At 49.2% G+C, this 22,887-nt stretch overlaps 7 protein-coding genes and 1 pseudogene across 7 annotated transcripts; 5 read left to right on the plus strand and 3 right to left on the minus strand.

Annotated features, from left to right (window-relative positions):
- Positions 1-55: 55 nt before the first annotated feature.
- YALI1_E03185g (uncharacterized protein) lies at positions 56-1,249 on the plus strand (the record flags this gene model as incomplete). Its single annotated transcript, XM_503465.3, has 1 exon — positions 56-1,249. The coding sequence occupies one exon, from the start codon at positions 56-58 to the stop codon at positions 1,247-1,249; it is 1,194 nt and encodes a 397-aa protein (XP_503465.3).
- Positions 1,250-1,354: 105 nt separating this feature from the next.
- On the minus strand, positions 1,355-3,511 carry YALI1_E03220g (uncharacterized protein; the record flags this gene model as incomplete). The annotated part of the gene is made up of 1 exon (XM_503466.3): positions 1,355-3,511. One exon carries the CDS (start codon positions 3,509-3,511, stop codon positions 1,355-1,357), a length of 2,157 nt encoding a protein of 718 aa, XP_503466.2.
- A 2,386-nt stretch (positions 3,512-5,897) lies between these two features.
- Positions 5,898-7,010, plus strand: YALI1_E03243g (uncharacterized protein; the record flags this gene model as incomplete). The annotated part of the gene is made up of 1 exon (XM_503467.1): positions 5,898-7,010. The coding sequence occupies one exon, from the start codon at positions 5,898-5,900 to the stop codon at positions 7,008-7,010; it is 1,113 nt and encodes a 370-aa protein (XP_503467.1).
- Positions 7,011-8,214: 1,204 nt separating this feature from the next.
- Positions 8,215-8,588, plus strand: YALI1_E03267g (Compare to YALI0E02662g, Misc non-coding, similar to Saccharomyces cerevisiae ATG8 (YBL078C); ancestral locus Anc_7.400, highly similar to uniprot|Q8WZY7 Neurospora crassa Probable autophagy protein AUT7 and uniprot|P38182 Saccharomyces cerevisiae YBL078c AUT7 essential for autophagy; annotated as a pseudogene).
- A 1,660-nt stretch (positions 8,589-10,248) lies between these two features.
- On the minus strand, positions 10,249-11,957 carry YALI1_E03300g (uncharacterized protein; the record flags this gene model as incomplete). The annotated part of the gene is made up of 2 exons (XM_503469.3): positions 10,249-11,556; positions 11,868-11,957. The coding sequence occupies 2 exons, from the start codon at positions 11,955-11,957 to the stop codon at positions 10,249-10,251; spliced, it is 1,398 nt and encodes a 465-aa protein (XP_503469.1).
- Positions 11,958-13,590: 1,633 nt separating this feature from the next.
- Positions 13,591-17,945, plus strand: YALI1_E03320g (uncharacterized protein; the record flags this gene model as incomplete). Its single annotated transcript, XM_503470.3, has 2 exons — positions 13,591-14,020; positions 14,071-17,945. The coding sequence occupies 2 exons, from the start codon at positions 13,591-13,593 to the stop codon at positions 17,943-17,945; spliced, it is 4,305 nt and encodes a 1,434-aa protein (XP_503470.2).
- A 257-nt stretch (positions 17,946-18,202) lies between these two features.
- YALI1_E03387g (uncharacterized protein) lies at positions 18,203-20,266 on the minus strand (the record flags this gene model as incomplete). Its single annotated transcript, XM_503471.3, has 1 exon — positions 18,203-20,266. One exon carries the CDS (start codon positions 20,264-20,266, stop codon positions 18,203-18,205), a length of 2,064 nt encoding a protein of 687 aa, XP_503471.1.
- Positions 20,267-21,149: 883 nt separating this feature from the next.
- On the plus strand, positions 21,150-22,799 carry YALI1_E03396g (uncharacterized protein; the record flags this gene model as incomplete). The annotated part of the gene is made up of 1 exon (XM_503472.3): positions 21,150-22,799. One exon carries the CDS (start codon positions 21,150-21,152, stop codon positions 22,797-22,799), a length of 1,650 nt encoding a protein of 549 aa, XP_503472.3.
- Between the last annotated feature and the right edge of the window lie 88 nt (positions 22,800-22,887).

Below are 22,887 nucleotides of genomic sequence, written 5' to 3' on the forward strand. Positions count from 1 at the left end.
TTTACTGATCAACGGCTGGAGAAAAAGTGTTTCATATGGTAGTTTGTGGCAACCCATGAACGGACACGGCAGTAACTTGAAGGACCTGGGTCAGGTACTATTACCAAACAATGAACAATTCAAGAACGATGGTGACTCTGGCGATGGGGAGGAGCTGCCCATGTTCCCGCCATCTGAAAATATTGGGTTGACATTCAAGTCGGACGGGTTGCTCCCTTTGCTTTTCTTTGTGCTGCCTCCGGAAGGAGATCTTCAAAGGAAAGAATTCGCAGACCTGAAACATATGTTAGAAAAAGGAGGAGCTATTTTGGCTCCTGAGCCATCAAACAATACCTACAACATCTGTTACACCGAAGAAACCCTCATACCACAGAAGTACGAATCATACAAAATTTGGTATACTGCTGACTTGATTCGAAGGTGCATGGACTGTCAATGTTTCGATGAGGACATTGTGGAAGCTGAGATGATCCTTGTCCCCAACTTCCGACACCTTACAAATGATTCAGTCAATCATGAAGATGAGTGGTGTCTAGATCAGGCACCCTCATTGAATTGGAGCCCTCAAGACCTGTTCTTCTCCACTGATCTTCTCAGACCAATCATGAGGATCTCAGGGAGTGAGTACAGAAAGTTGATTTCTGGGTCGCAGTTGCAAGCTGACCCAGCAGGGTCACAAGGGACACGAATCGGCGTCGATGGTGTGGACGTGGAAATGGAGGGAAACAACTCGAACCACGCCCCTGTTGTGAAGCTGGAAGATATTATTGACGAATCTACTACACCTCCGCTCGCTGATGCCCTTGTGTTGAATGCTCCGAGGACGGAGATTTTACATCGGCCAAGTCACAGAGCATTGCAAGTTTACATTCAGAACAGGCAAAAATGGCAAAATCTAATCGACCGATTGCCTCATCACGAGGTTGTGTACCTCCAGCGTGTCACTGACTTACTCAGTGGCGACTTTGACGAAGTTTACCACCAAGTATCCTACCATGGTGATGATTACGACGCGATAAACAGCCAGCCTGGAAGGTGGAACTCTGTTCACGACGTGTATCTTACTGATGTGACTGAATCAAAGGAGCTTGCACAATACTCTGTGGAACAAAAGTTCAACCGCAAGAAGTACTTGGAGGAGACTTTGACGGTCAACAAGGTGGCGGAATGGCTAGCCAACTTTCAACCTACGAAATACGGCCATCCTATCCATACTATTACCAGTCACCAGACGCTTACTAACTACTAATATACAATACAATACAGCTTGTCAGTGGTGGATCCGCTGTCTATAATATCAATACAACAAATAATACCTTTTTTCTATACCATGCTATAACTGAACCATCTATAACTAGAATCCCTTCTTCTTCTGCTTGTCGATATGAGCTCTCAGCAAACGCTTCTTCTCGATGAGCGATCTCTTGGCCTTGCCCTGGACATCCTTCTTGTGGATAGTCATCATGAAGTTCTTCTTTCGGGCCTTCTCTCTGTTGGTGGTGGAGTGAGGGGCGTCTCGCTTTCCCTTTCGAGAACCGAACTTTTCTCGTCCTTCTCGTCCTTCCTGGGCCTGTGCAATTCGCTCCTCTCGCAGCTGCTTGTACTTGACAGGTCCAATCAGGCCACGAGCATCGACCTCATCCTCGTTGGTGAGCTTCTTGCCCATGAGCTTGTCGAAGCCCGCCTGGGCCTTGAGCTCCTCGAGCTTGGCAAAGTCAGCAGGAGTGAGAATCTTGGTAGCCATAATGTTCTGGGCCTCGGCAGCAGCGTCGGCAGCAGCCTGGGCCTTAGCAGCTTTGGCTTCGTCGTCGAGTTCCTCCTCGTCTTCACTGTCAGAAATGTTGTACTCCTTATCGTCCTCAATGTTGATCCATCCGGACTCAGAGTCGTCAGAGTCATCATCAGAGTCAGAATCAACCTCCCAAGCCTTCTCATCATCTTCCTCCTGGACCTGGTCAGCTTTCCACTTGGCCAACAGCTCGAGACCCTCGATACCGGTCTGGCCCTTCTCAATACCATACTGGAGTCGAGAAGAGGTACCGGCCTTAGCGTCAGCAGACATAGCCATGGATGCCTCCTTACCTCTATCCTTTCGTGCAAGCATCTCGGGTGCAACCTCTCGGTAGAGGGAAACAAGAGATCGAGCAGCCATAACAACTGCTTTGGCCTTGGAGCCTTTGTAAGCAGTAAGATCCTGAAGAAGGGGAGCCTCAATAGCAAGAGGATTTCGTGCCAGAATCTCACGGATGGTGTTGATACCAGCAGAGCAAACCTCGGCAGAAACACCATCAGAGACGAACTCGTCAGCAATCTTTCGGATCATGGGTGTAATGGCATCAGGGGGCACGAGATCATGGGAAGCCTGCGCGGCGGCAGCCATGATCTGAGTGACGTCCTTCTGCTTGGGGGTGAGGTATTTCAGGAAATGAGAATAGATGCCCAGAACGGTGAGCTTATGTGTGCCGATCATTCGAGACACGAGGTTCATGATCTGAATTTTCTGCTCAAGATCGTATCTATACTTGCATAAGTTTGTAAAGAGCTGGTCGGCAAAACCCTGGGGGTCTCGCAAAAGATGCAGGGCGGAAAAGTTGAGGTAGGTGGCAGACACACCACCGTTACCCTTTCGCTTTTTCAGCAGTTTGTTCATGGCAGACTCGGCCTTTCGTCCTCGCTTTCGGGAGTTCTTGTTGATCTGTAGTCGATGCTTAAGAGCACCGATCTCGGCAGAGGCATCGGAATCAGAGTCCTCGGCGTTAGCCTCCTCTCGCTCCTTGTCAGCGCCAAGGAAGAATCGCACACCAGAAATGGCAATCTTGGCCTCTCCGTGAAGAGTAGCCTGAGCCATGATTTCCACAGTTCGGGAGTCGTCCCAAATACCTCGTCTCCACAGCTCTCGGGTCAGTTTAGTGGCCCACAGACCAGAAGACTCTCCAGTGGACAGAACATTAAATAGAAGTGCTTGGACAGACTTGTTGAGCTTCTGAGCTTTGCTTCCAGTGTTGGCACCCTTGACGATGGTGACAATGTTGGAGTAGATCTGAGTTCGCAGCTGCTTGCTGCCAGTGATGAGCAGAATGGGGAAGAGGGTGGCGATAAGCTTCTCGGGGGTGATGACACCCTTGTTCTTGAGAAGAACCATAGACTGGATGAGCTTCTCTCGCAGATCCTCGTCGAGATGCTGGTGGTGATCGAGGATCAGCTTGGACAACTCGTCGGGGAAGTTGGCTGTTTCTTTGGGGTAGCACGATGCAACCTGTGCGACGAATCCAACGAGATCTCCAAACTCCTCAGAGTTCTCAGTCTGAGGCGAGTTCATGTAAATGTCACGAATGGACTCATAGTGCTGGTACTGGAGAAGAAACTCCTCCTTGTAAGAAGGAGGGTCTCGTCGCACCAGATTTTGCAGAAGTGCAATGTTGGTGGGCAAAAGGGCTGCTCTCTTTCTTTTAGCCATTGTGTCGTGTGTATGAATAGAATGCTGCACGATGAATTTTCTTATGCAGTTCATATAATTTTTTTAGAGTTGGAACTCTATACGATGTCGCAGTTGAGATCTGTTGGCCAAGTAATTACTTAGTTACTTTATTTAAATTTAATGGAAACTACAGTACTTAATGTGTGTATCACCTGTGTATATTGATTCGAGTTGTGGTGGGTGCGAGTGAGTCGCGGGGTACACGTACTGTAGGTAAGTATGTGGCTTCGAAACGCATTCGGTTGTTGATACCAAAAGATTCCTGTCCGCATACGGGTGTCCGTTTACGTATCGTACATTCTCTGGGGTAAGTGCATGCGGGGTTGTTAGCAACAGTGACATGGACCCTGGACTGGAAGTGGGGTGGTTTTTGTCGATAAAAGCAAGCCGAAAATGTAGCTGACTCCTGCATCACTGCTTCATCCTCCACCCTGCTGGACTCACATCAAACTAACCGGATACACGCCGTATTATTGTTTTGGCTGTTCTTTGCACCTTGGTCCTACAGTAATCATGGTGTTTACAGTGCGGAGAGAACTGCTGCAGTTATCGTAGCTACATCATACATCATCATTAACGTCTCTTCGTTCCATATGAACCGGGACACACTTCCACTGGCTCATTACTCCAAGGGTAGACAGCCATGTCATCGCGGTTTTGGCCATTATGCTTGTACTCCGTAATGTTGGATGTAGACGGCATCGAGGACATTGAGTACAAGTGACTTCAATACCGTATACACTCGTACCAACTTCCATAGAGCTTCAGGATATGAAACAACACGGCTCGAAAGAGCACCCTGGATTTGTATGGATCTGAAACTCTGTAACGTGTGCAACAGCTAATTACTCCTTGTCAAAGTCACGGCTTCTCGCTCAATAACAAAGCTGATAACGTTCACACAAACAATATAATATAATATGTTTGAACGGCTACAATGGTCCTGATAGTGTGTCCTATCTGTATGTCAGTCGGTGATATACGCCGCTTAGAAAGGCTTATGGGATAAATATCTGCATGGTGAGTGAACCTCATGCATGATAAGATGTGTCTTTCAATCTCTCTTCTCGAGTGAAATCCTGTCTAAAAGAACCACGTGTCTATAACTTCGGAGTAACCATCATTTCGTTGCCTCGGTGTCACATTCATAGTGCATTGTTTTGACAGCTGCAGACAGCGGGAGCCGGAGATGATTGCTTTGACACAGGAATGTGTTTCGAAAGCAGTATATTGCCATGACCGAGTATGTGTCACGTCTCTATTAGCCACCGACAATGTTGAGACTCTACACAATCAATGGTTGCGTCAATTCAGCATATTGTCAATACTACAACTGTAGTTACTGCAAAGCTTCCAGCTGAGCTAGATCTCAATTTTGAATAACCCAAACTGCGAGCTGGTTCAGTCTTGGTTAGCGGTCAATCTAGAGTTACTGTACTTGTATCATGAATCAGGGGACGAGGGCTGTTCATCCTTTGCTTGGCAGCGGCTAAGTTCAGCTAAGAAAACGGCGCTGCGTAGATCACTTTGCACTTTTCAGATAAGAAAGTTGGGCGACTCATTTATGAGATGCTCAGCATCTTCCATTTCACACGTGGCGACGCTTATTTTACCACAGTATGTATATTCAGTTTCTACAGCAACTTCGTTTGAAGAGTAAGCCCCTATACATTCGATTAGTAAACCGCCTCTACAATGTATCGACAAGTATAACGACATATAAAGAGTATCTCTGTGTTTTGTTTGTTTATGCTACAACACCAGCACCCCTTTGAATTACGATACCGGTCTCTTCCAGATATGGCGTGGAGTTATCCCTGCAACATGGCACAATGGATGTCTAAGTATATGTACACTACGTATGTACTACTACATTCTGTACCTGTGTACCTTTTCGCTAAGATGTAGAGAAGACTATACTTCCAGGCTAGGGGGAGTGTATTTGCCCCTTGCGGGGTGTTCTTTTCTCCGAATGTAACATGAATTTTGGCTGGAACGTCCGGATCTGGTACCGCGGAATTTTCACCCCACCCTCGGTCACTCGAGAATAGACCTGGGTGCACCTGCGTGCCGCTATGCTTTGAAAATCAGTGCTAAGACGGAGTTTAACCCACTTGTCATTTTATTAAGCTTAATGGCTTTGCAACAGATGTGCAACATGGCTCAAGCAGACGCTGCGATTGGCGCTAGACGTGACTACAGGCCCGGTCTCGGTTATGGACGTCATGATCAGAGAATTTGGTTGCCAATTCGCCACGGAAATCTGGAGTTCTTTGTTTGTCGCTTAAATGATACCAGATATGCGTACACTCGGTGCCGTTCATAGTGGTGAGCTTGGCTTGCCTACTGCCCGTTTATATAGGATGGGAAGCCATGATGAAGAGGGCTAAGGGACCATTGCGCACCAACTCACCTGACTATGAAGTTCTCGGCTACCCTTCTGTTCTGCGCTAGCACCCTTATTGCTGCTGCTACCATTGCACCTCTGGCTCCTCGTGGTAACCAGACAAAGATCATCAATGGTTTCCAGGTTACAGACCTTGTTAACGATGCCGGTGACGAGCTCCTGCTCTTTAAGGATCTAACCAACTCCTCTTGGCCTGGTGATACAAGTACCAGTACCAATGGTGTCACTCTCTATTCTGGAGCCATCAAGGCTTGGACGTCTTCGGATGTGGCAGCTGTGTCTCAGACATCCTACAACTACCTCGAGAAGCAAGCGAAGTTGGCAAACATCGCCTACTGCGGAGGCTCTTCGCTGCTCACTGCGCCCTTTACCTGTGCCTACCAGTGCAAGGAATTTCCCAACATGAAGCTGGTCTCCACATGGGGAGACTCCCGAACTCTTTCTGCCCTGGTTGCTGGATACCTATCTATCGACCATACCGATAAGGAGATTGTGGTTGGTTTCCGAGGGTCCCATACTCTCAAGGATTGGATCGTTGATCTCATGGTGCTCCGAAAGGCTGTTGATGACTCCTATCCAGGTTGCGACAACTGTCGTGTCCACCATGGTTTCTATAGCGCTTACAAAGCCACTCTCGCAAGGTTTGACAATGACCTGAAGAAGCTTGTTGCTGAGAACCCTGGCTACCGAGTCAGCGTTGTTGGTCACTCTCTTGGTGGAGCCGTTGCTCTTCTGGCTGCCACTGATTTCAAGAACCGAGGATACGACACCTACCTTACCACTTTCGGTCAACCCGTTGTTGGAAACACTGGTTTCGCCAACTACGTAGATGATCTTTGGTTTGGATCTGAAACCCCTAACACTCTAAGTGGTGACTCTAGTCGACGATACTACCGAGTTACTCATAAGAGCGATGTTGTCCCTCGAGTGCCCTTTTGGCCGGGTTACACCCCCAACGCCGGTGAGGTTTACATTAGTGTGGCTGAGATCAACCCCCCTGTCTCTGCTCTGAGATACTGCGACGGTGAGGTCAACGATCAGTGTCTTCATGGAAACAGTCTACTTTCCCTAATCAACCTGACCGCCCATCACAACTACTTCATATACATTGGTGGAGACTGTTAAACCAGGCTGTTTTGATACCCTATTTGCTGGCAAATATTGTTTGAATATTTCATCTGTTTTCAGGTTTTAATAAAGTAATGACCCTCTTTAATTTCCATTTAATCACCTGTGTGATATCTCCTTACAGTAGTACATACGATAGTTATTGCACTTTTTCCCGTGCCTGCAATCGTCATCACTGCGCGCTCATAACCTGCACTACAAGCAATGACGTCTCAGATAGCCATTATCTGTGGAGCTTATTATCCCAAATCACGAGGCATGTCGTGCCAAAGTGATCATCTGGCTAACATTGACCCTCTTAACGACCAGCAGCCTACGAAGAGGACACGCCTTTTTGCCGGTATGGTATTTTCTTAGTCCGTTCTATACCCTATTCTCTATTGCAGTAATCTCTCTTTTTTCGGGCATGGTATCGCAGGAGGAAGTCTCTTTTTTTATCGTCAATCAGAGTGCGTTTATCTGGAGCTTCCCCTCAACGACAAATAACTCAGGTAGGATCTGTCTATTGATTAGCCCCCGTCAGCTAACAGTTGTGTTCATTGGCAACCTCCAATAGAAAGACAATCAGAGAGGTTAAAATCTCACCTAACGACAGTAAATCGGACACGGAGCCCAGCATGGAGCCACCTGAGCAAACGCGTCATAGTCCCCGGTTATTTACATCTCTCGCACGCCTGGTTGAGTTTAATGAGGACTGGAGGGACCCAAGGAAGATGGAGGTCTTTAAATGCCGACCGTGACCGTGGAGGCAGGTAGTGACGTTATTTTTGACCAGAAAATTTGCAAAAATACCAAAATTCGCATATAAATGTCACTCGGTTGATCTGCTGTAGACCTCATGAGGCCCTCCACCTTCCATTCTGTAGAATGGTCTCGTGGTATGTGGGGGATAATCTTATCCCAATAGAGCATTATCTCTAGGGTTACATTCCCGTTTGGGGTGTCGCAGCCACTGATAACGATTTTAACCTGCATTGCTGGTGCTCCTTCTCTCTCAACTAACACAACACACCACAACAACGACAAGTGAGTATCGAGGGACATGGAATGATGGCCCGTGGCGTCCGACGGTGACGGCTACTCTAACCTGTCAATTGTTGAGGCCGTCTGGGCTTGCCTCCGCTTGTGCCTGATGGCCAGATGAACCCATTTGCCACCCAAATTCCCCCACAACGAGACTACAAGTAGCCAGCTAACACAGTGCGTTCCAAATTTAAGGATGAACACCCCTTTGAGAAACGACGGGCTGAGGCCGAGAGAATCAGAAAGAAGTACGATGACCGTGTGCCTGTCATCTGCGAGAAGGTCGAGAAGTCGGACATCCCCGTGATTGACAAGAAGAAGTACCTTGTTCCTGCCGACCTCACTGTGGGCCAGTTTGTGTACGTCATCCGAAAGCGAATCAAGCTGAGCTCAGAGCGGGCGATTTTCATCTTTGTCGATGACGTGCTCCCTCCCACTGCTGCCCTGATGAGCTCCATTTACGAGGAACACAAGGACGAGGACGGGTTCCTCTACGTGACTTACTCCGGAGAGAACACCTTCGGCGACCTGGAGCAGTACAGGTTGGAATAATTTAGTGTGTCTATTGGCTGAGCAGTGCTCTCACGCTCTTATTTATTCCAACATTTAAACATCTTCGTGGCATTGACTGTGGTTCGTAGTGTGACACACGTACACGTAGTTTGTGTGTAGTTGCGGTGGCTGTGGCTGTGGCTAGCAATGATAGTGTACAGTTGATCAGTGCTTCTATCAGATGTGGCCGACTCTATTATCCATATATTGTTGGTGTTGTAAGTGACTCATTTACAGTAGACAGATGATCTTGGAGCGTTGAGTATACCCTACTTCACGTATGTAGCTACTGTATGTCCGTACCGTGTCATACAGATTCATAATAACGGGACAGTACATAGACTACAGTAAACAGTGTGCTTGGACATACAAGTCGTACTGTAGGAACGTTGAGGTCGTTTACACATGCTTACTATTTGTAGCTAGGCCAAGTGGGGGCTTTGAATGAACCTCATATTTGATATATAACTACTGTAGCTACTGTACATGTAGCATCCGTACAATATTTTCTGTGCAGCAGATTACAGTAATTGTAGCTAACAGCTAGTGGCTAAGACAGATCCAATGAGATAGCTGAAAGATTAAGGTGGTACTTGTACTTGTATGTACTTGTACGCTGTGCTGTTGCAGCCAAACTTGTATCTTCCAGCGTACAAATGGGTACAAGTGCAAGTACATACTGTAGTCGTACGAATACCAGTCCGATACAAGTGCGATACGGTAGCTATTCTAGCTTCCTCTGTAAGGGCGACGGTAAAAGTACAGTACAAGTACATACTATTCAAGTACATACTGTACGTTAGGATTGCAGAGCGTGGAGTGCTCAAATAACCACCTCATCCTTAACATGCGTAACCCACATGTTTGTACCAAAGACGCCACAGGAAGAAGTACCAGTAAATTGAGCGCCTGGGAGGAAGCAACACGTATGCCCAACACTTGTCCGCGTTGGCCAACTATTTCCACTCTCAGTTGCATCACTACAAATACTGGGAGTGCATATATACCACTCGCCTCCTTTTCTATGGCTCCCATGATGTTTCTATCCAGTGGACTAAGACAATGGCTGCAATACTTGTACGTAGTCTGATGATGCCTGTGTTTAGCATTTCTCCACGATTTCAGCTCTTCCCGGAAAAACAAGGAGCTCACCAGACAATGAGCGAAAGGAAATTTTTCAGTGCTGCAGCAAAATCATCCGGGAACACGTTACATGTATTCAACGCGCTGCTCTTACTGGTATAGTATTTGGCACGGCACAGGATAGCCGCCTGTGTGCTGCACAATTCCGGACAAATGGAAATGCCGCCATGAGGACTTTTCCGCCCACAAGCAAATTAGTGTGAAACACAGTTTGTAGACAAAGCAAAGATGGGAATGATAATTAGAAATATGGGGCAATTTTTGAATTTGTATACGTACTTGTATGTATGTACATACTGTACCTCGTACCTCGTACAAATACCGGTATTTGTATACTCGTACATGTTCGAGATAAATATCGTGCGATTAGCTACAGTACGAGTGAATGAATCTAGGATACAATTCAATGGTTGGTCTACAGTTCCAAGGATGTCCGCTCGTAGCCTTAAGTCATTCACTTTCGTTTCGTTCAATAGTCATCAATCTCTTATGTATACATTCGTAAGTCATTATTTGCTTAGAGCTTGAGGCCAACGAGCTCAGCGTACTTCTCGGTAGAGAAGGACTTGGGTCGCTCGATGGGAGCACCGTAAGCTCGGTCCATGATGAGCTGGGGCAGGACACCGATAGCTCGGGAAACACCGAAGAGAACAGTGTAGTAAGACTGCTCAGTGAGACCGTAGTACTGGAGGAGGACACCGGAGTGGGAGTCCACATTGGGCCAGGGGTTCTTGGTCTTGCCGTGCTCGGTGAGAACCTTGGGGGCAACCTCGTAGATGGTGGAAACGAGGTGGAAGAGGTCGTAGTCGGGCATGTGCTCGAGGGCGAACTCTCGCTGGGCGGTGTATCGAGGATCGGTCTTTCGGAGAACGGCGTGTCCGTAACCGGGGACGACTCGACCGGCCTTAAGGGTATCCCAGAGGTACTTCTCAATGTCCTCCTTGGTGACATCAGAGCCAATCTTGGACTTCATCTCGAGAATCCACTCAAGGACCTCCTGGTTAGCTCGGCCGTGGAGAGGACCGGCAAGACCGTTGAGACCAGCGGACAGAGAGAGGAAGGGAGAGGAGAGAGCAGAACCAACAAGCTTGGTGGTGTGGGCAGAGACGTTACCTCCCTCGTGGTCAGCGTGGATGGTGAGGTAGAGTCGCAGAAGCTCAATGAACTCCTTGTTGTCGCCAAAGCCGAGCAGAGAGGCGAAGTTAGCAGAGTAGTCAAGAGAGTTGTCAATGGAGCCAACAATCTTTCCGTCCTTGAAAAGGTTTCGGTAGATTCGAGAAGCAATGACGGGGAGCTTGGCAATGAGGTTCATGGAATCCTCGTAGGTGTACTGCCAGTACTCCTTCTTGTTAACACCCTTCTCGTAAGCCTTGGTGAACTGAGACTCGGACTCCAGAGCGTTGACGGCAATACCGAGCTGAGCCATGGGGTGGAGGGTGGGGGGGCATCGGTCGATGAGCTCCTCAACATGCTTGGGGATCTCGGCTCGAGAGGCCCAGTCAGCGGACAGACCCTTGACCTGAGCATCAGTGGGGATCTCGCCGGTGAGCAGGAGCCAGAAAAGACCCTCGGGGAGAGGCTCCTTTCCGCCAGGGGCGTGGGGGAGCTGCTTCTGGAGGTCGGGGATAGTCAGACCTCGGAATCGGATACCCTCCTCGGGGTCGAGGACGGATCCCTCCCAGACGAGACCCTTAATACCTCGCATACCACCGTAAGCCTGGTCGAGGATGACCTCGCCGATGACGGTGTTACCCTTCTCCTTTCGGAGCTTCTTGATCTTCTCGACGTTCTCGGGGATGAGCTCGGCGAATCGCTCCTTAAGACCCTATTTGTTAGTCGTGTTTCTTTTTAGTGGGTTGCAGTGTGGTTTGTATTGCTCAATTGCAATTGTTATGACTGCCATCTCGTATGGTTGCCGCGGGGTTATGTAATGTCGACTTCTGCACACAACACATTCCATATTTTATGCTGCTGCTGCTGCTTGAAAGCACCACATTCGACGTGTCACATGCATTCGGAAAAACTTTTGCCGAGGCAAGAACAGGTCGAAAATGGGGCCTAAGGCTGTTGCAATCAGGCTGACGCAACGAAATCCGTCGCACAGCAACCAATTGATGAAAGAAAAGAAATACTCACATCCTGGGTAGAGTAGGCCCGGAAGGCGGTGTTGGCCATAGGGGCAACACGAACGGAAGATCGAACGGCGGGACGAATAGCAGAAATCATGATTGATATTTCAGATTTGTTCAAATACTGACGCAATGAAATAATCGTACAGAAAGAGAAAAGAGAAACGGGCGCCGAGCAAGATGGTCTAGTTTATATATGAAAAGCAGCGTTGACAGGCTGATTAGGCTTCTTAACTTTAAGGTTAGACTTTTTGACATTCAATTGACTTTCTCCCTACTGTCCCAACCCAAGGTACATGAAAAAGCTCCGGTTTAGCCGAGCGTTTACGTGGCCCTATAACAACCTCATGCCACCGCCTAAAGTGGTGCTACCTGGCAGCCAAACAGAGGGATTCCCTCTTGTCACTAAATATCCATCTCTCAGGGGCTAATCCCGAAACTCCGGCAGCCATTGAGCATGTGGCACATGTAGCACAGCGGTTTACATCTCGTTACCTCCCAGCTTCCGTTGCTTGACTCCGAACTTTGTTCCATGAAATTCCCTCACCATTTTCCAGGCCAAACGATACTATTTGATAGCTCATTCGGTACGTGCTAGCCACGGCTATCACTCCACTGCACCGGGCCAACCTCCATGTAATTGTGTCCAAGTCAGGTGGTGTTTTCAGTCGCGTAGCCCAGTGCACGAAAATTTTCACATCTCGGTACGTACCCCAGCTTTCAATTTCACATTTTCTGGGGAATAAGCCTCGGATGTAGCCGGAACTCCTTTGACGTCACCCTTGCCACTGCTTGTGAATGAAAACTCAATTCAGAGTAGTATGGGGTATTGCCGAGCAGGTCCGAGGCCAAAAAATGTACCTGACATTCACTAGCGTTTAGATCCATCCAATGTTACGAGATGTATTCCAGCAGCTGCCCGCTCTTCCCGGGCCACTGTGTTCTGCTGCATTTTCCTCCATTCCGTAGACCTACTATTCATTTGGCAAAAGAAGATAAAAAAAATGCAATTTTCGCATGCATGTCTCTCTCAGTTCTCGTCATTCGGAAGGCGTGTTCAGTGATGCTGACGGATCAATATAGGAAAGGGGCTGCACTTGTAGGGCCTTGTGGATCTCCTGGAACAAAAAACACCCCTCGGGTTTTCCGAGTCGAACATGCAAACGTTCATATGCACAAGGTCTTTCTCCCTCTGAAGTCTGGAGTCTTGGTATAACCTTGTGCGTAGTCTCCATCCATCCGAGAGCACTGAAAAACTCATCATGCATGGATCAATAGCCCGGGTTAGTTGGTTCATGTGAGCCCACACTCATGTGACCTCAATCGGCTCGCAGGACGTATTTTTTCCGCTACTCTGGCTGTCAAACACTTTCACAGCAACGGTCTTGTAACCTACTGCGGACAAATTTGGAATCTGCATGGTGGAGGAAATTGATCCGATAGCCGGGTAACCCCTTGTAACGTTTCGTGGCTGTTGGAAGGCGTGCATGTTGGTGGGTTAGGGCTTAAATGTCGAGGCCTCCTTCGAGGGGGGTTACCCTACAGTTGGGAGGTTCGTTGATGGATTTTTGAAGCTCGAAAATATGAAGCTTAGCACACAAACACGAATCGAACACACGCTACACACGCCTTCTGTGAGGCCGAACTGTATTTTTAAAAAATCCAAACATCGAAGTCAGCTGTGTTCACCAGAAGCACTTTCATCTAGCACCTGATCCCAAATCAACATAATGGTACCCAACAAGAGGTCCAGTGGGTCCTTTGGTGGATTTGCAAACAATGCTGCTGGGTCATCGACCCCAGGAACAACCCCGCCCAACAGGAGCCGATCCTCGATGGGCAACCATTCGACCGGCAAGGTTAGCAACTCGAGCTTTGGAAATGCATTGAGACCCTCAGCCGGCCTCCACAACGGACACAATGGCCTCGCCTCTTCCTCTGTCCCTGGACTTGGGAATGGTGTGGTCAATCACGTTCTTGGAGCAGTCCCCATCTCGTCATCATCGTCAAGCTGGCTCCAGACCAAGAAGCCCAAGGAGTTAGGTACAGTGTCTGTCAACGAGATGTCGGCCAAGCAGCCCCTCGAGCTTGGCTCCGAGTTCGTGGAAGCCTACCTCAACAGAGACGACAAGTATCCTGAGTTGGATAGACTTGTGATGCGTGAGTATGAGAGGAGGAATCTCCTGCTTTGGACGACATACTAACCACAGAGGGACAATTGTCCGAATACATTTTTGCTCAGTCTGGTGACTTGGGAGCACTGACGCCATTCACACGAACGGAGGTTATCAATATGCCTGACGAGCTCTATGAGCAATACAACCACACGGAGACAAGCACCAAGATGGGCATGTTCTCAGAGATTGACCGAATCTGGATGACTGTGGACAACCGAATCTACTTCTGGTCCTACATCGATCAAGCCTACCATGCCTTCGAGGGACTGGAGCACACAATCACGTCGGTGAGTCTGGTAAAACCCAAGGCCAACACCTTCATCGACCTTATTTCGCATGTTTTGGTCCTCACCACCCCACTAGAGGTCTACCTCGTTGCCGTGGGATACAACAAGACCACAGATGAGTTTGAGCTTTTCGATACGGGCATGCACACCTCTATCAAGGGTCTGGATGTGGACCAGGTTATTGCTTCCAAGGACACTGGAAGAGTTTTCTTCACAGGTCCTGGCGACGGCACCAACGTCTACGAGCTTATCTACAATAATCAGGACAGATGGTTCCGAGACAAGTGTTCCAAGGTCTGCCGAACCAAGAACAGCATTGTCGCTTCTTTGCAACCCATTGCTATCGGTGAGGTTGCTGGTGAAGGTACTGGCATTCTGGGTAAACTGGTGAGTTCCTTCCTCCCATCTCATGAGCGAGAGGTGATTGTTCAGATGGTCATTGACGACTCCAGAAAGCTGTTATACACTCTGTCATCCACCTCTACTATGAGAGTGTACCACATGGCCACCGATGATCTGAAACTCACCTTCACTTACACCTTCCCCCAAGTGCTGTCTCATCTGCAGATGATCACCGCCAGCACCCCTACCTCGCATGCGCCCAATCACGGCGCCCATGGTCACGCGCATGGCCACGGTACTGCTTCTCATACCGGAACCAACAGCCGTACCAAGCCGGCTACTCCCCTCATCTCCAAGCAAACCAAGATTGTTTCCATCAAGCCCGTCATGGCTACTGAGTCTTCTCAAATCCATCTCGTGGCTGTGACCTCTTCCGGCTGGAGATTGTACATTCGGGCTGCGCGATCTTACACCTTTGGTGCTGGAGGAACGGCACCTTCTGCATCCAACCCCCCCACATTCATGCAGGTGATCCAGGTTCGGTTCCCTCCTTCCTCCAGCCCCGAGGCCGTGCCTCCCATGCAGTCCAAGGTTCTGAGCGGCACCCTGGGCACCTCTCGTCTCTTTGAGCCTGGCCACTTCTTTGCTGTGGTCCCTGCCGAGACTGAGGAGGAGGGTGATAAGGCCATGCCCACGTCAGACCGAGTTTTTGTGGCTGCTCCCGACACCGGACGAATCCTGTACCAGCAGTCATCTCTGGCTGCAGCTGCTAACCCTGTTTACATTGAGAACGCCTCCTTCCTTGAGGTGGATGGTTTCGTGCAATCTATCCAGCTTCTTACTCCTCCATTCCGAGCCACAAACCATCCCGAGGGCTTCGGAAATGAGTCTGCCTGTCAATACGAAAAGTCTGCCCATCAGAAGGTTGCCGTTCTCACCCAGACTGGTCTCCATATTTATGAACGAACTCTTCCCTATGAGACCTTCCAGCGTCTTGGAGGCGATGTCAAGACTTTCTTTGACCTCTACGGCCGAACCGAGACTTGTGCTACTGCCCTGTCTCTGGCTTCCATGAATATTTCGTCCCCTGAGGAGCGAGAGCTGGCCCGAAAGGTCTACATTGAGGTCGGTGGACGAGCCCACCTCGTCGACGATGACACTAACTATGGTATTACTGCTGCCAGTGTGACCCCTACCGGTACCACCTCTTCTCCCCCACAGGTTGTCAAGCTGTCGGGCAGATTTGAAGGCCTGGCCACCTACCTTTCTCGAGCCATCCGGCCCCTTTGGCAGCAAAACGTCTTTGCCCTGGTGCCCCGAGTCGTCAACGGCGAGGCCAAGGAACAGTTTGTGCTCAAGCTATCGCGAGAACACATTGAGGATGCCCAAGTACGTCTCATTGAGATCAGCGAGTTCCTGACTAAGAACAAGACCTTCATCGAGGGTCTTGCTGGAGCCGACCGAGTGGTTCTGGGCGGAAACCGAGCCGAAGAGACCGCTCTTCTTGCTGAACATACCGCTCTCAATGCTCTTGTCAAGTTGGTAAACAACATGAAGGAGGCCACAGCTCTTCTGCAGCTGCTCCAAGACGAAACTGCATCTGCCCCCAACGGAATTGAGAGTATCATGGTGTACCTCACTCCTGCTGCTCGAGAGCAGATGGCTAAGCTCAAGTTCTTCGAGCTGGTCACTCGAAAGGCTGGCATTGATCTGGCCAAGGAGCTTGTCACCTGTCTTGTCAACAAGGCCATTGCTGATGGAGGATCGGTTGAGTCTGTGGCTAGTATCCTTGAGGATCGATGCAACTCGTACTGTTCTGCATCGGATGTTCTTACTTACAAGGCCATTGAAGCTCTTAAGCGAGCCAAGGACGTAGGTGTTCGAGACCCTGAGCTTCGACAACAGCTGCTGGCTGAGTCCGTCAGACTGTTTGAGAAGACTGCCGGAAGCCTCAGCATCGACTCTCTTTCCGAGTCCATCGATCTCTACTGCGAACAGGGATACTACACTGGGGCCATTCAGGTTGCTCTTTCTGTTGCTCAGGAGATGGACAGAGCCAATGTTGCTGCAGCATACATCCTTGATGACATGCCTGAAGGTGATGTTCGTCAAGAGACTTACGAGAAGCGAGTTAAGGTCTACTCGATGGTTTTTGGAGTGCTTGAGCGAGTGGTTGAGGATTCTCCCGTCAACTCCCCTGTCCCCAACGAGGCTTATGACATTGCCCTGGCTTCCACCGATGAGGTCTTCCAGTACTGTTTCTACGACTGGTTCATCGAGACTGGAAACTCGGCTCGTTTGCTGGACCTCGACACCCCTTACATTCTGCCTTACCTTGTTAACAATGCGAAGAAGAGCGTGAACATGGCCGACCTGCTGTGGTGTTATTATCAGATGCGAGGCAGCGTCATTTCTGCTGCCGAGGTTCTGTTCGACATTGCCACCTCGACCAAGTTTGTGCTTCCTCTGGCTCAGCGAATTGAGTGTCTGTCCCGAGCCCGAGGCTACGTCAACTGCCCTGCCCCCATCACTTCTCGGCAGCAGCTTGCTCAGCTGACCACCCGAATCCAGGAGCTCCTTGAGGTTTCTTCTATCCAGGATGACATTCTCACAAACGTCAAAAAAGACCCCCGGTTCCATGATGCTCGACGTCAGGAGACCATGGCCAAACTTGATGGCCCTATCATGGGTGTTTCTGAGCTTTTTAACCTGTATGCCGACCCCCTGCAATACCTTGAGTCTTGTTTGGCTTTATTCCAGGTGTCTGACTACCGACAGAACGATGAGATTCTCAACTGCTGGAACAAGCTCATTGTGCAGACCGACCAGAAGGGAGAGGAGGACCACGACGGTGACCGCGCTCAGTCTTACGAGTACGTTGCCAACATGGTGCAGCGTCTCGGTAAGCAGTTCATGGTGTCTGAGTTTGTCTTCCCTTATGACCAGCTTATCCCTATTCTGGAGCTCTATAGAGTCCAGCACCAGCCAGACTCTCCGGTTGGATGGGTTGTCGACACATTCCTTGGTGCATCTCTTGGCTACGAGACTGTCTACACCTGTCTGTCGGACATGATTGAGCGACGGGAGTACCCCTTCTCCGAGGAGCATGCCATGCGATTGCTGGCTCTGGATGTTATTTATCTTTTGGAAAAGTGGTTGGCTGAGAGCCGGGGCATCGCGCAGATCCAGAATGTAGTTAGTGCCGATATGCTCGACACTCTGGAGCAGTACACGAGCCAAGGAGACGTTGCAGGTCTGCGAAGACGACTGCGAATTTAATATGTATAGATAATAATAAATGTAACATAAGTTGATTAACAATATGCATGCGATGAAGGTATTGGAAGGTATGAACCGGTACTTGTACTTGTACTGTGGCTGCTGTACACATAAAATATAAAACATTCGCCACAGATTGTACTTATACAATACTTACAGGCTAGATACAGAAATACTAGGTACAGGTTCGTTCACGCTGTTACTATTCCACCCAGTTAAACAATACGTTATGCCATTAGTCTATATATATTTTGATTTTAAAGCTGAGCCTTGACCCATCCCTCAAGGCCGCCCTTGACGATGATCTCCTGGAGGTTCTGTCCGAGCTCTCCGACCTTCTGCTTGAGAATAACGGGTCCGTTCTTGCCGTCGGTGACGGTGACAGTAGCGGCAGGCACATCCCAGGTGGCGAACCAGCCGGTTCGTCGGGTCAGCTCAGCGGGCTGTCCCTCATATCGCTTTCTCAGTTTGTTGATGAGAGCAGGAATCTCAAGAGTCAGCAAGGCGTTGTTGATGGAGTTTCGGGAGAAGATGTTTCCAAAAGAGCCGGCAATGACCAATTGCATGTCTCGGGCCAGAATACAGGTGGCGGCCTGCTCTCGGGAAGAACCGGTACCAAAGTTGAAACCAGAGACAATAATGTCTCCAGCGCCGGTCTTAGAGCCAAAGTCAGGATCGTAGTTCTCCATGCACACCTCGGCCATCTTCTCTCGGGGCACGTCGTCCTGGTAGGTGTACTTTCCGGGGTAGATACCGTCGGTATTGATGTTGTCGGCGTCACAAAGGACGAGTTCTCCAGTGATCTGTGCGGGGAATCCATCCAGGACCCCTCCACTAGGAGCAGGGTCAGACTCGGCAGCTTCGGCATCAGCCTCTGCCTCAACTGCCTCAGTAACTGAGATGGAGGAAGACACACCCTTAGCTCCGGGAACGGGAGAGCCGTAGACTTCCTCGGGGAAACCAATCTTACCGAGAACAGCAGAAGCAGCGACAACCTCGGGAGAGGCCAGGTAGGCCAAGGCATCCTTGGAGCCCATTCGGCCCTTGAAGTTTCGGTTGGTAGCAGAGATACCGACCTCGCCGTCTTCGAGAAGACCAGTTCCGAGACCGATGCAGGGGCCACAGCCGGCAGGGAGAGGCTTGGCTCCGGCATTGATGAGAGTCTGCCAGGCTCCAGAGGCCTCGGCGTCCTTCTGGACAAAGGAAGAAGCAGCGGCGACATAGAACTCGACGCCTTCAGCGACCTTGTTGTTCTTGATCACGTTGGCAGCAGCCTCGATATCGGACAGTCGAGAGTTGGTGCAGGACACAAGGTAGGCCTTGTTGATCTTGATGTCCTGGGCAGACAGATCAGCCAGGGAGTTGTACACCTTGACGGAGTTGGGTCCAGACAGGAATGGAGAGAGAGTAGACAGATCAATGGTCAGGTTCTTGGCATACTTGGCGTCGGTATCGGCCTGAACAGCGTCCTTGAGAGCAGCGACAGTGCCGTCATTCACTCGAGCATGAGGCTGAGGAAGTCGAGTCAGACGGTACTCGTACCACTGTCGGAGAGTCTCATCAACAGGGAAAAGACCAGTAAGGGCACCCCACTCGGTGGTCATGTTAGCAATAGTGAGTCGCTCGTCGACAGACAGGTGCTCAACACCGTCTCCAACAAACTCAATGGCGTGGTTGAGAACCTCGTCGTTGTTGAAGATACCACAGAGAGCGATAATCACGTCCTTACCAAACACGCCGGCAGGAAGCTGGCCCTTAAGCTCGACACGAGCAACAGGGGGAATCTGCCACCAAGTCTGTCCAGTAGCCCACACGGATGCAGCGTCGGTTCGGACAATGGGTGTACCCAGGCAACCGATACCTCCATACATGTTCGAGTGTGAGTCAGAAGCGACAGTGAGGTTGTAAGGGAAAGCGTAGCCCTCCTCGACCATAACCTGGTGGCCAATACCTCGGCCGGCGGGGTAGAAATCGATGCCCTGCTCTCCGGCAAAGTTCTCGATGTTGGCATACTTCTCTAGGTTCTTCTCAGACTTGTTCTGGACATCGTGATCAAGAGTCATGACCACTTGCCGGTTGTCCTTGACAGCCTTGGCTCCAAGGCCCTTGAACTTGGTGGCAACGGGCCATGAGTTGTCGTGTGTCATGCAGTGGCTGGGTCGAATGGAAACATAATCTCCACTCTGGACCTGCTTGCCTTCAGGAAGGCCGACGGCATATCGCTGGACGATCTTCTCGGTCAGGTTCTGGGGGATGCGCTTTGTGGAGTATCGTCGCACCAGGAGTGTTTGTGTGACTGCTCGATTTCTGAATGCAAACATTTTTGGTGAGCTGTGTTTGTGGAACTGGTCTTTCACAAATTGTCAAGAGAGATCAGATCGCCCAATGGAAAAGAACCCATTGCTGACTCCTAAACTCTACTGTGACATAACTTTACTATGACTCTTTCAGCACGTGATGCAAGATAAGAAGACAAATCTTGGGGTTTGCTGAGACATGAAGAAACTCATTGGTATTGTTTAGTGATTTCTTCGGTTTCAGGAGTAGTTGGAGTTCAATCACCGTACCTTTCGGAACTTCTCAAAAATCTCTTAGCTGAAAAGATCTGAAATTTGACATGGATATTTTTCATTAAGGTGTGAGTTTAGGTGGGGAGACGAACGCCATTGTGTGTGGGAGAGACTGCCAGTATGGCGCGTAAATTAAGTTGTCTCATTAACAACAGTCTGCAGATGAGCCGAAATTCGGGAGAAATGCGGGATGGGATTTTACTTGGTGGTGTGGGTTTTATAGGTGGTGGTTTTGTTTTTATCCCGATCATGTCCGTTCTGAATTTCACGCTTCTTGTGCAAGTATTGTACAGTTCATGTTTGTCAGGGAACATACAAGTGTACTTGTACAAGCTAATTTGGGATGGTATATTGAAATGAGCTAATAACAGTACAACTGCAAGTACAAGTACATGTACTCGCAACTCTGGGATACAGAATAGTGCAGAAAACGATGTGGCGTTTGTAACTGCTAAAACCGAACCCCCAAACATTTGTACAAGTACTCGTAGCAACCGCTGCCCAGTGCAACATACACTGTACATAGTTGTACCTGTAAGTGCTCTCTCCTGCAACCTCTCATCCCCATATGCATTCCTCTCACATGCAGACCATAAGAAATAATTGTGCTGCACACTGAACACCAACAACGTCTATGAATCTTGCTCAATGGAGCATCATACAAAATGGTGCAAAAATTGTCGCACACATGGGGACCGGTAACAATGCCTACATCATCGCATGTTACTCTAATTCACGCCCAGCTGTCATGCTGCCACTCCTCATTCAGATGAATCACACCAACACCAACATTGCTGTTGTGGTGCACACAGAGACAGCTGCAAAGAGATATTCCAAGGAGATTGAAGAGACGTCAAAAGTTGCAGGCACACCATGTTCGTCGCAGTGTTTCCTCCGGTGGGATTCACTACCAATAGATTCAAAGTGCACCTACTTCACTCCCGAATCATTCCTGAAAGCATTTGGACAGCAGCAGGAGATTCCATACACCCACATTATTGTTCTAGACACACATGAAAGATTGCAATGGGGTGAAACGGTCCTGGCGGTTCTCAAGAAGGTATACACCGGACCTCTTGTTCTCTGCTGTTCTCCTCTTCCTAAGGCAATAGGGTACCTCCAAGATTTCTACGAGGGAGCTTCAATCATAGCTCTACAGGACATAGAAGTCGTAGACATGCACTATCTTGATCACCCCTCGTGTAATCTGGTGGATACTGCCGTTGACACCGCAGTCAACATTAGCAGCATGGAGGGAGATGGTCATATCATAATGTTTCTATCTACACGTGAGGAAGTACTCTTGGTGATACGAGGGATCAATGACCGTCTCCAATCTCAACAGAAAGGAGGGGATGTCAGCGTGGTGCCCTTCTACAAGGCCATGAAAAGAGAAGAACTGGAGGAGCTATATGATGCCCTAGACAAGAGAGGAGGACGAACGATCATTGTCGCCACAGCGATGGCTCAAGATTACACGTCTCTCCCGCCTGATATTAAGTACGTCGTCGACTCTGGACTGCAAACCTCACAAGAAGGAAAGCAGATATGGGCTACCAAGCTGGATTGCGAGATTCGAGCCAATCGAGTATCCTCTACTGGGGGAAAGGTATACCGACTATTCACTGAAGAGATGTTCGAGGACCTTATTGACATGTGTCCTGCCGAGGTCATGGTCGACAAACTGGATCAAGTAGTCCTCTATTGGCTCTCGCTCGGTGTAAAAAACATCCTTACCCTGGAGACTCCTTCCAAGTACCCTCAGAGGCTTCTTTCATCAGCTTTAACGACTCTGCACCACGCTAGCTTGATATCAAACGATGGCCAGCTTACAAGAGTCGCACAAAGTGTGTCATCACTCTCTATCTGCCTGCCTTTTATTCCCACACGCTTCATAGCTGCTATTGGACATTCACTAAGCGAATCCTGCACGTCACAGATCTTGAGTATCGTCGCAATGGAGCTCGCTGGAGGACTGAACGAGGCGTACTACACCCCCAAGGAGGTTGTGAAGCGAGAGGAGGCCAAGAACATCCATGCATTGTTCCAAGTGGAGGAGGGACCTTATATCACCCTGTTGAACATATACGAATCCGCGTGTACACCAAAACTGAAACACACGAGATGGTTTGTTGAGCATTTTCTCAACTACCAAATGATCAGGATGGCTACAAACATTCGCCACGAGCTAGCTTCTGTTATTGGTGTTGGAGCCGTAAACGCCGATAAAGATGAGCAGATGACCGGTTGCTTGGAGATCGTGAAGAGGTATTTTGACGAGTAACAACTATAAATTTTAATGTATTTATTGACACTACATATGTGCTTAGGACTATTGTACTACAAGTATTTACTCTACTTGTACAGTATCG

Source organism: Yarrowia lipolytica, chromosome 1E (genome assembly GCF_001761485.1).
Source record: "Yarrowia lipolytica chromosome 1E, complete sequence".
NCBI classification, from domain to species: Eukaryota; Fungi; Ascomycota; class Dipodascomycetes; order Dipodascales; genus Yarrowia; species Yarrowia lipolytica.